The 12896-nt window shown below is 29.5% G+C and overlaps 1 protein-coding gene across 1 annotated transcript in view; it reads left to right on the top strand.

Annotated features, from left to right (window-relative positions):
- The window catches only part of FAM227B (family with sequence similarity 227 member B), a gene marked incomplete at both ends in the record, with an annotated part of 150065 nt that overhangs the window by 2083 nt on the left and 135086 nt on the right, over window positions 1-12896 (top strand). Inside the window, 8 exon segments of the mRNA XM_079129696.1 lie at window positions 2309-2344; window positions 2826-2860; window positions 2862-2928; window positions 4463-4514; window positions 4517-4560; window positions 11145-11176; window positions 11178-11233; window positions 11236-11265. Of these exon segments, the coding sequence (XP_078985822.1) occupies window positions 2309-2344; window positions 2826-2860; window positions 2862-2928; window positions 4463-4514; window positions 4517-4560; window positions 11145-11176; window positions 11178-11233; window positions 11236-11265 (352 nt within the window).

Raw genomic sequence — 12896 nt, 5'->3', positions numbered from 1 at the left:
TATCCCATCCTTTGGTTATTTAACAATTTGTAATATACTTAGTAGTATATCAGCCCTCCTCCTTTAGAAAAATTAATAATTTTTATGACCTTTATATTTGTCAAATTTAAAAATCTCCTTGAGATTTTGATTAAAATTATAATATACCTTTAGACAGTCCATAGTCCTTTTCAAAACTATGTTCTGAAAGCCACATGTGATGGAAAGTGCATTAATCCCAGCAACTCAGGAGGCTGAGGCAGGAGGATAGCAAATTCCAGGCCAGCCTCAGCAGCTAAGCAACTTAGTGAGAACCTAAGCAACTTAGCGAGACCCTGTCTGAAAATAAAACATAAAAATGACTGGGAATGTGGCTCAGTTATTTAGTACCCTGGTACCAAAAGGAAAAAAAAAAAGTTCTGAAATTGCATAATGTTAAAGCTATAAAAAGACTTTGTCTCTTACAACCACCCACCTCATTTCATGTTATTTTTAAAATTTCAAATAACTTCTGGTCTTACTCTTCATTATAAATGACTAAAGTAATACTTTTAGAAAATTTATATTTTAACAATAGAATTTATGATTGATCCCTTACCCGTTCCCTTTCTAATATTAAATACTTAATTAAATTAATTATTTTATTTAGCTGTTTATGCTTTAAAAATATTAGTTCTTCTCAATAATATGTTTATCCCACCTTCTTTTAGCCCAATATGGTATTTTTTACTATATTAAATTTTATATTTTCATGTATATATAATTTTTACAAAATTCTATTAGGGATATTATATTTTAGAAGGCTTCCTTCGTCACAGTCATAGAGTCATATGTGTTCTTTTGTATTATTCTAGTAGTTTTTTTAAAATTTTAATTCTTTATCTGATATTTATTCTAGTAAGGCCATGAAATTTAATCATATTATTTTAAGTCCATCAAGAATTTTGTGTGATTTTCTCCATCATAGTTTACACATTCCTTGTTTTTATTTTTCCCCTAGGTGTCTTAAATTTTCATCAGTATTATCAGTGAGAATGTCTTCATTGTTATTAAATGTGTTGTTGTTTTATAGGAAATTATATTGCTATATAGCTATACTCAGTTTAGGGAGATAATACTCAGTTTAGGGGTTTCTCATGCTATCTCTGACATTAATATAAGGGCATTAGTACTTTGCTATTAAGTATAATTTTAAATATTTAGATACTTATATTTTTCACATTAATAACATTTATTTCATTCCTAGTTTATTATAGTGTATGTGTATAGGATGTAGATGTAGATTAAATATAACTATCACTGGGCTCAAAGACTTGAAGAACTCAATGGTTTGAAAGGAGATGGAATGAGTCCACTCTATTGAAAGCAGAAATTATTTTCATCCTTTAATCTGTGAACATGGCAGATTAAACTGTCAGCTTTTCAGAAGTTGAACAACCCTCACATTGTTGGGTTATACTTTTTAACGCATTACTGAATTGATTTTGTTTTATTTAGATTTTTGCATCTATGTTTGATACATTATGATTTTTCCTGTTATCCGTAGTTGATTTCAGTATCAAAATACTAACTTCAGGAAATGATGTTCTTAGCTTAACTCTCTTTCTAATCTAAAATACTACATAGAATATAAAGATACCATTTTTTCCTTTGGATTTTTGGTAAAAGTAGCTTGCAAGAGTCATTGATTAATTTATTATTTATGTTGTTCAATGGGGTAGGTTGCTGGAAAAACTGTGTGGAAATTAGCTAATTACATAAATAGCAACTCTAGTACATACAACTAATATTGAGTGGGAAAAAATCAAGTTACTGAGTAACATGTGCAGTTGATATCATTTTAAATATAAAAGCACAAAAGAAGTGTGTGTGTGTGTAAAGTATTTTTAATCAAATGAAAGGTATACAAGCTAAAAAGAAAAAAAGGGCTTTAGTGACTATCTCAAAGAAAAGGAACAAAAGAATAGAACTAGAGAACAAAGAGGATCTAAACCTTATTATGTAAACTATTTTATTTTAAAACTATAGTCTTAAAGCAAATACTGAATGTCAAAAATAACCTACCTATTCTGGGTTGAGGGAACTTTGGAACACTGATAGTTATGTTATTCATTAAATTTTATTCAAAAGTTTTTAAAATTTTGGTGAATTTTATTAGATGACTGTCAAGATCTATTGGAATTACCTTTAGATGAATTATTCTAACAAAAACTTTAATAGTTATTGTCATTAAATATACATATTTTATGGGAGTTCTTTATTGGAATTTTAACAAGTAAAAAATCTTTTTATTTAGAGTTTTAAAGATTTTATTTTAAATATTTTCCAGCTTTCAGATGAAATGGAGACAGAGAAGAATATAGAGGTATTCAAAAGTTTCTGTTTTGCCAAATCATATATTAAAAGTATTACAAGGGGCTAAAGGAATGCTTATAATAATATAGAAGTAAACTATAAATATAGATAAAGTGCCAGGAAAGAGAATTAAGAACAGGTATAGAATTTTTCTCTTTCTGCCTATTTCATATTTGTGTATGGTGTAGTTAAAATTTTTGATTATTTATTTGTGTACATGCCAAAATTAGTTCTGAATTGTGGGCATTTATGTATTGATTTATTTTTTGCTTTTGGATCTGTCATATGAATATGCAAGGGCTCTTACTTTCATGGAAGCAAAAATATGAAAATTTTCTTAGGAGGGATATATTTTATTCTTAATAGAATAACATGAATAAAATAATCATGTTAAGTAGAGTTAAATGTATCTGTCTTATACAGTCTTATGAAACTACTGTACTGAGAAGAACGAAATAATTACCATTCTATAATATTTCCCATTTTTCTAGGGTTGCAACTTCTCAGGATTCAAAGAAATGAGCTTACTCAATACCCAGACATTTGGATGCTAAACGAATTTATCTTTTTATTTTAAAAGCCCATAACTTTGATGTATGTAAATATTATTTTTATTGTATAATAAACTTTAAGAATATGATTTAATGAATCAGGTCTTTACTTAAAGCTATGATAAATTAGGTGCTTAAGCAATATGTATTTCCCAAAAGAGAATGTATTAGACACTATATTAGTGCCTCAGGAATCTGAGGATGCTAGTGTGCGCTGGCTTGATATGTAACCATAACAGGTGCTTTTGCTCCTGTTGATATTCCATCAGCTTTTAGGATAGTTTAGAGTGCTACTTTGACCCTGAAATCTTTGAGAGCCCTTCTCCACAGGCCTTTTATATGTTCCTATTAAAGCCTAAAAAAGTCGTGGGGAATTTTTTGTAGCATCTTTATAGAGTAACCAAATGATGAAAAGATGCTGGTATAGAAAGGTAACTAGGTCATCAACCAGTGATTATCAGGGATGGAATGAGGTTGGGATGGTTACTGATAAAACTGCTCATTTTTTTTGTGCATTTAAATTTTCTAATTTTCATGTTTGTATACATTACATGTATTATTTGTCATTAAAGTACTAAATCTAAGTTGAAACTCTCACTGGTTGCATCCATACTAACTGGCCTATTTAAAAGAAGTGCCTCACAAAAGACAGGATAATTTTCATGCTATAAAAGTTTGCATGATGCCGTTTTTCTTGACTTTTATTTGAATTGATATTTTTGGATTTAATTAAAATAAATGTTGAAATCTACTGAATCTAGTATTTATAACCATTTGTGAAAAACAAAACTGATCTATTGAATCTACAATTTTTAAACCAAAATTGTTAAATAGACTTAACTTTATGAACCAATTCTGATGAATTCTCTGCTTAAGGGGGAAACACTATATTTACACAGATCAGTAAAATGACTTATTGAAATAGATATTTTTTAATTAATTGTTGACATTTGTCTTCAGTGAGAAATAGGAATAGGAAAAATCATGGCATGTATCTTACATTTTTGCTACTCTTGGTCTATTTTAAATTGTATTTTGCATAGCTACTAGTCATTGAGTATATGAAATGTAGCTAATGTCACTGAGAACCTGAATTTTTATTATATTTCTTTTAATAAATTTATATACAAATCTGAAAAATGGCCTATGGCTCAATTTTTAAAAATGTTCAATTTGCAACAAAATTGTAAATAAGTATTTTATGAAATCTAAATACCAATCTAATATTTCTGATGAAAATATAGTGTTTAAATTGAGATATGCTGAGTATAAATATATAATTCAAAGATCTAATACCAAAAAGAATGTAAAATGTTTTCATTAATCATTGTATATAAATTATACAGAGATATTTAAATATATTCAGTTAAATAAATAAAATATGCCATTAAAATTAATTCACCTTTACTTTTTAAGTAGCTACTAGAAAATTTAGTATGTACATTGCTCATGTTAAATATCTATTGGGCAGTGATAGTCTATAAACATTGAAGACATACTCTTTATAAGGCATATTTTTGCTAACATGTTTTGTAATATATTTTAATTTGATTTCTATATATCTTTTTTCCCCATAGGAAAGAGTATTTAAAATCTGGAAGACTCATTTTCTCTCAGAACCCTCCATTGCTCTTTGCATGACTCCTTTTGGTGGTGGTTTCTCCATAAATTTAAGGCAAATAAGATTTTTAAAGTTATTTTTATAAATTGATTTGTAGCATAATTAATTTGTAAGTAGAAATAACACTGGTAAAAATGTTATCTTTTCACAGAGATTAGTTTTTGAAATGATTATCATGTATTTAATGTTTTTAGACTTTAAAAATACTATTTACTATTTCCTTTTCCAGGAGTTAAGACTTTCATCTGATTTAAAGATTCTGAATAATCTTAATCAGAAAAAAATAATGAAATCAAACACTGTAGTGAATAATAAAGTTGAAGGCTTTATTTAATGTTGTAATGTGCTGATAAATACTAAACAAAGTCCACTGTAATCAGTAACTGTTGAAGAAATTCAGTTTGGAAAAGAAGTCTGCAAATTAGGTAGAAAGAAGGTCTTTATTTGATTCAGAAACATTAGAACTTCTGATTAGGACTAAAAGGATAAAGAGGGGATATCTAGGAAACAAAATGGAAATGAGTAGCACACAAGTTTGACTAGAAATATTTCGGTAAGGACATTGTACTATTCTTAATATTTTAAAAAAATTGCTCATTGGACCTTGGTTCCCCCCAAAAGATGCAATAGGGAAAAAGTGCTATCCCCTCCATACAACTCCATAAGTCAACAACATATAACCTGCAAAGTCACAATATTTTTGAACTAATCATACAAAGTAGATTCCAAGGAAGTAATGTTACAAGGGACAAGGGGAATAACTGCATAAGATAAAATGGTCAGTTCATCAGGATGACATAAGAATCCAAAATATTTATGCACCTATTAAAATTCTTCAGAACACATTTAATAAAAACTTTTAACACTTCAAGGAGAAATAGACAAACTCATGAGTATAGTTCATGATTTCATCATCTCACTCTCAGTAATTGATAAAATATACAGAAAATCAGAAATTATATAGAAGACTTGAGCAACACTGGCAAACAACCTGACATTTATGAAACATTCCTCTAGTCTTTGCTAACTTTGTGTTGCTATACAGATCACCACAGAATAGCTGATTTACAATGAATAGAAATTTTATTTGGCTCACAGCTGTGGAATCTGGGAAAATCCAAGATTCTAGGGTCTACAATCTAGTGTTGGCAAGGTCATTTTTGCTCTAACATTCCATGGCAGAAAGCCATGAGGAGGAGTTGAACCATTTCCATGATAATAGCATGCTGCCATGACACAAATGCCTACTGTTAGGTACCACCTCCTAACACTACAACCTCAGGGATCAATTTTCTTTCACATTAACTCGGGGAGATACATTTAAACCATAGTACCTGCCAACAACAGAATAATATACATTGTTCTTGAGTACACATTAAATATTTACAAAGATATACAATATTCTGAAATATGAAAACATCCTAATAAATTTATAATAATTCAAACCATACAAAGTATGTTTTCATGCAAAATAGTATTATATGATAAAATGAATAATGGTAAAAATATCTGGAAAAATCTCCAATATTTGGAAACTAAATAGCACACTTCTCAATAACCACAGGTCAAACAGAATCAATATGGAAATCAGAAATTATTTTGAACAGATTAAAATTTGTAGAATATAACTGAAGCAGTACTTACTACATTATAATGTCTATATTTGGAAAAAGCAGAACGTTCTCATAAAATAATCTCAGATTCTATCTTAACAAGCTAGAAAGAGAAGAATGAGTGAAACTTAAAGTAAGCATAAGAAAAGAAATAATGATCAACACAAATTTTAAAAAAGAAATTAAAGAAAATCCACCAATATTTAAAGAAGAATGAACATAAAACTTCATATCTTCTAAAAAAACGAAGAGGAGGGAATACTTACTATCTCATCCTACAAGTTAGGAAGCATTACCAAGGTAGCAAAGCCAGACAAAGATACTACAGAAAAACAGAACAAAAATTACAGACCAATATTTCTCATGATGAATATGGATGCAAAAATCATCAAAAATACTAGCAAACCAAATCAGTAGCATATTAAAAGGGTTAGACACCATAACCAATAAGATTTATTCTTGAAATGCAGGATAATTTAACATATGTGAAGTAACTTGATCTAATGAATATCTTGCTCATCCAATGCCCAACCAGCTACAGATACTTTTTTTATCAAGCTTAACAAAACATTTACAAAATAATGATCCTACCATCTTGCTATTTAGTTTCTTATGATACAGACACTAAGTTGAATCATATTAATAAAAAATATATCTTGGCACTCTTTTCTCCTCTTCATGGGTGTTAAATAGAGATTGTGTGGTTGAAACATGCTTTCTTGAGTAATTATATTTGTATTGTACATATATAGATATATATCTCATTTAATTCTCAAATAACTATATGTCAGAACTACTGATATAAGTAAATCAGAATTGCTGTTATTACTATTACTGCTACTATGATAACAGCAAGGAAGTTAATAAACAACTATGCAAATTGTATTGGAAGGTAAGGGACCTGGATTCTTGTCTAATTCTTGATTATTGGATTGCTTTAAATGTGGAAGCTAACTCACAATAAGGGCAAGAATGAAGGGAAGAATAGAAATAGTAGATTAGACGATGGGAAATGGAGGGAAGGAATGGGGAATAAGCGAAGGAAAGACAGTGGAATGAATCTGACATCTGACAAAATTTTCCCATGTACATATATGAAAATCATACAGTGAATTCCACCACCATGTACATCCATAAGAATGGGAACTCTAATGAGCATAAGATATACTCTGTGCTTGTATAATTGTTATCAAAATGGATTCTGCTGTCAAATATGACTAAAAGAACAAATAGATTTTAAAATAATAATTCTCTTAACATTTCTGAAATCAGTGCAGTCACCCACAATAGAAGGATTTAAGCTAGGTGATATGTAGTTTCATTTTAAAGTCTAAGATCTATGTGTCTATAAATCCCAGGTCATTTTGTTTGATGATTTCATAGCAAACTACCTCAAATTTGATAATATGGGGGGTTTTGTTACCAAAAATCTTTAATGCCAGTTTGCACTTCTATAGCAATATCATAAATGAATTGGAACTGTTTAATTAATCTTTATTGTATAATGAATTTAGATTCTAATTCACCTCTTTGTTGCTTAGTAGAGCTAGAATCAGGGTGCTACATTGGGGCTTAATATTGACATTAATATTTCACACTGACTTACTGATAATGAATGAGTTAGAACTGTAGGGAACTAAAGTTAACTAAGCCATTGATTGCCTTCTACATAATAAGTACTATGCAAGAAAACTTCACTAACTCCTCATCTTTATGTGTTTTCTGTGTACCAGGTATCATATTTTGTGTACAAAAACATGATCTTTGTCCTTATTTAATTTTACTACACTTCTTTAATGCGTGTATATCTGACCTACACCTGTCAGATGAGAAAACTGGACATAATTATCTCACCAAAGGAATGCAACTAATAAATAACAATACCATAGGCAATATTCAAATTCAGATCCATATGATGCCAAAACCTATCCTCCTTCCTTTATACCAGTGATCTTCCCTTTTAAGAGTAGAAAAACTACTGATATAATACAAATAAATTCCCAACTGTATTTCCCCTTTATTTTTTAAGGTACATTATAATTATACCTAATAGTGTAATATTGATTTTAATTTATTTTTCAGCCTAACAGAAAAATCAAGATTGCTTATTTGATAGAATTGCAGAAAGTTATGTGACACTTTTCATTAGCATACCTGTAAGTCAGAAAGATGCATTCTTTCAGGTAAAGGTAGAAATGAACAGTTATGCTAATTATTTTAGAGTGAATTAAATAGAAAAAGTAGTTATTTTATTTAGCATATACAAAACATATTTGTTATTTGAAAGCAAAATTTCTGAAATACAGTAAGTAATGGCAATATTTAAAGTGTTATGCTATTACTGCCACTCCCCACCAGAATTCCCTTGCCTCAGAGTCTATAGAATTTCTTTAGTATATATTTTGTATGAATGTTAATAATTTTAAAAATTTACTTATTCTATATACATTCTTGTGTTGGTTCAATTTACCTAAAAATTGATTTTTTCTTTACTTTGTGATGTATCATTTTAATTATTTAAAATAAATTGCCTGTTATACTTAAGAATAAATCACCTGTTACAGTAAAGTACAATGCATAAATTATGAATCAATGCTTGTTTTTTTTTTGCTGTTATGCTAATGAATAAGTTTGATTAAAATAATATTCTTGAGTAAAGTAAAATGAAGAATGTAGAAATTTCATTGGACATTTTTACATTTAATAGCTAGCATTTCAAACACAAGCCATATTCAAATACTTTGTTGCTTGGCAATCTATAAATCAGAAATACATAATTATTTTAGAATTTTAAATGTTTTCATTGGTAAGGCAGACTAAATACAAAGTGTCCTTCACAATGAAAATATATAAAACCTGTATTCATAGTTTCCAAACACTTATGTTTATCCTTGACCTGTCTTACTCACGAATGCATATGTAAAATGTGGTAGAGGGAAAACAGTAGTGACTTGGAATAAGAATTCAGTTTCATATCTGGATCTGATACAAATAACCTATGAATCTTGACATCCATTCACCACTCTCAGGTTCATAACTAGGTTTTGGTTACAGTGGGAATCTTAAATTTTTGTCTTATAGAATAGTGCCTTCTGAAAGAAGTATGATTTCCTTTGCTGATATTGAAATTGTTTTTTTCTTTTTTTCAAGGAAAAAAGTGAATTATTAAAATTTTTGTTATTAAATTATCTGCAGAGTAAAAACACTTTTTTCCTAAACTGTATTCTTTTACTAATATATCCTATTGTGGATTTTATATTAATGTGCATTTACTGAGTATGCCTAGCTTCCTACATGGCTTGATATAATAAAAGCATGCTTTATCACAAGACTCTTATAAAGGATATAACCCTATTTAAAGTGGTTGAAGTGGTCCCATTACGTATCTCCCTTCTTGGTCCTACTTTTATGATCCAAATGTTCTCCCCCAAGATTTATGTGTCATTTAATAGACAATACAATTGTTACTCTCTCAAGTCATGATTTGACTTTTTCTGGGTTTCTATTTGCAGTGTCTTTTCCCAAGGGAAAATTAGAAGTTTGTTTAATCAGATTCAAAGACTTGTTTGAGAACAAACAAGGTACATACCTTAGTAATTAGACTCCTTGTCCTATGCTCATTTCTTCAGTTCCCACTATTAAGTACATTAATATGAACCAAAATATTTAGTGTGGTGTTTACTTCCTTTTCTTCCAATGTCCAATAATCCTTCATTCCTTATTCAACTTATTCAATGTTTCAATTGTTTATATAATCTATACACCACAGATATACTATGTGATCATTTCTGGTAGTAAAGATTTCTTGGTTCATTCAAAAAAATTAAATACAATCCATTACAGAGTTTTCTCCTTTTCCTCATGTATCTTCCCATCCCACAAAAAATCATGGAGGTTTAAAATCAACACTATTTTACTATCAAATTTGAGTTTTCTATTGCTGTTTAATAGATATTTAAGCGTATCACTTAGTTGTTTTAAAACAACATAAATTCATTTTCTTAGTTATGGAGACCAGAAGCCCAAAATGAATCTTATAGGGTAAAATCAAGGTATGGCAAAAACTGTTTTCTTTAGTAGCCCCCAGAATGATCCATTCTTTGCCTCTTCTAGCTTCTGGTGGCTGCCAGTAATCTTTGGTTTATGGTTATATCACTCTAGTCTGTGCCTCTACATTACCTTTTTCTTTCCTCTCTCATCAAATTTTGCTCAGCTTCGCTGTTCTAAGAACTTTATGATTACATTTAAGAGCCAACAGGAGAATCTAGATAAATTTCCAAGATCTGTAGTTTAATTTTATCTGTAAACCCTTTTGCCATATAAAGTAACCTTTGCAAGTTCCAGAGATTAGAACATGTATATCTTTTTGAACCACTACTCAGTCTGCCACAGTAACCTCTAAGGACCCTTCTAGTTCTAAAATTTTACAGAATTAAGGTATTAACTGTTGATTATAAATATTTATCTGAATAAAATATAATAATTGTGCTATAAATCTCTTTAATACAGAAATTTACTTTCTAGGTTTAGTCATTACCTTAGAGAGATAATAGTTTAGAGATTTGAAAGCAAATTGATTACTGGTAGTCCCATAATTTGTTGATATATGATCATGATTTTAATATTAAACAATTCCAGTAATAGTATGTAAACTCATTGAAACAAGCACCAATTATTAAATACACTGTTTATAATGATAACCCAATACATCATTTTCTAAAAGTCAATAGCAGTAACAAGGTTAAATAAATAAATGGCTAATCATCAAACTAATTAATTTCCTTCTTTATATAATTTTATAAAATGCTAACACTCAGATTAGCCTAAATATTTCAACTCTTATGGTTCATGCCCCTCAGAGTTACAAAGAGTAATAAAATGGGCTAAACACAAGTCAGAAGAAAAGAGATATATACACCGCATATACATATTTCACAAGCTAGTAATTTCTTTGATAGTTAAGATATGTTTATAAGACAGTATATGTTACAAAAAATTAAGTTTATTATGAACTGTTTTTTGTAGCTGTATCCTGATTATCTGCACAAGCTATATGCACATCCAGGAATCATTTCCAGAATCTAGTGACCTCTTTAATGATGAATTTAAAGAAGATTGGGGAATAACATTTTTCTTTGGATGTCAGGTATAAAAATATATTTTAAGTATTGGTTATTATTGGTTCCTAAAATTTTGGGATTGCATTGTTTCTTTCTCAAAAAACTGGTAGTTCTTTGTCTTGGAAATATCCCATATTGATGACTATTTAAAATTTTTTCTTCTGAAAATTTTATCAAAATTAACTACTCTTAATTTTAGACTTAATGAACAGTGAAATCATATATAAAACTGGATTGCCACAGAAATAAAAATTTAATGTATATGTAAAATAACTACTTGCTGCTCTGAAGAGTGGAAAATTTTTCAACAGATTTTTTTATGGACTGAATTGGTGTTTCCCTCCAAATTTGTTGAAGTTCTGTAGTTTTTAACCCTCATTACAGCTTGTAATGTGACTGTATTTGGGATAGGGCCTTTAGAAAATTTGTTCAAGTTAAGTGAGATAATATAGGTGGGTTCTAATCCAAAATGATGAGTGTCCTTATGAGAGAATGTTGTTATGTGAGCAAGATGACAGAGTAGAACTATCAACAACAATAACAACAAAACCATTTAGCAATCCAAGAACAGAAATAGTTCCAAGGAGGGATTAGGAGTCCAACTAAGAATCTGTAGCAGGGTACTCTTTCTCATGTCAGACAAAGTGACTTCAAGTCAAAATTAATCAGAAGAAACAAAGGTCACTTCACACTGTCAAGGAAATCATCCAAGAATAAGACATAATGATTTTAAATACTTATTTCCCAAATAACGGTGCATCTGTGTACATAAAACAAACTCTTCTCAATGTTATGAATCAAACAGACCACAATAAAATAACATGGGTGACTTCAACAACCTCTCTTACCACTAGATAGAGCATCCACACAAAAACTAAGTAAAGATTCTTCAGATCTAAAACAAATACTATTAACCAAATGGACCTAATGGACATCAATAGACTATTTCATCCATCAACAATGAATACTTTCTCAGCAGTGCATGGAACATTTTCTAAATAGAACATATTTTAGGTCACAAAGCAAATCTTATTAAATAAAAAATGGAGATAATTCCTTGCATCCTATCATACATAAAGGAGTGAATTTAGAAATCAATGCCAATATAAAGGTCTGGGTGAGGTAGTTCAGTGAGTAGAGCACTTGCCCAGCATTCTCAAGGTCCTTCAATCCCCAGCACGACCAAAAAAGAAAAGAAAGAATGAAATTGATGCCAATATAAAAACCAGAAACCACCCTAATGCCTGGAGACTAAATAATACACTTTTAAAATATTTTATTTTAGTTGTAGATGGACCAATGCCTTTATTTTATTATTTATTTTTTATTTGGTGCTGAGGATCAAACCCAGTGCCTCACATGTGCTGGGTAAGCAAGCACTCTACCCCTAAGCCACAACCCCAGGCCCTAAATAATACACTTTTGACTCATTAAATAGATAGCAGAATATCAGGGAGAAATAAAAGGTTTTTTTTTTTTTTACAAACAAACAAGAATACTGACACAACATATAAAATTTCTGGGACAGTATAAGGCACTGTTAAGAGAAAAATTTATAGCACTGAGTTTATATATTAAAAAATACATACTGAATAAATAATTTAACATTTTACCTCAAAGCCCTAAATAAAGGAGAACAAACCATCATAGTCAGTAG

This window comes from Sciurus vulgaris (assembly GCF_902686455.1).
Source record: "Sciurus vulgaris genome assembly, chromosome: 2".
NCBI lineage: Eukaryota > Metazoa > Chordata > Mammalia > Rodentia > Sciuridae > Sciurus > Sciurus vulgaris.
The sequence above is the reverse complement of the archived record's forward strand: the minus strand, read 5'-3'. Positions and strand labels throughout refer to the sequence as shown.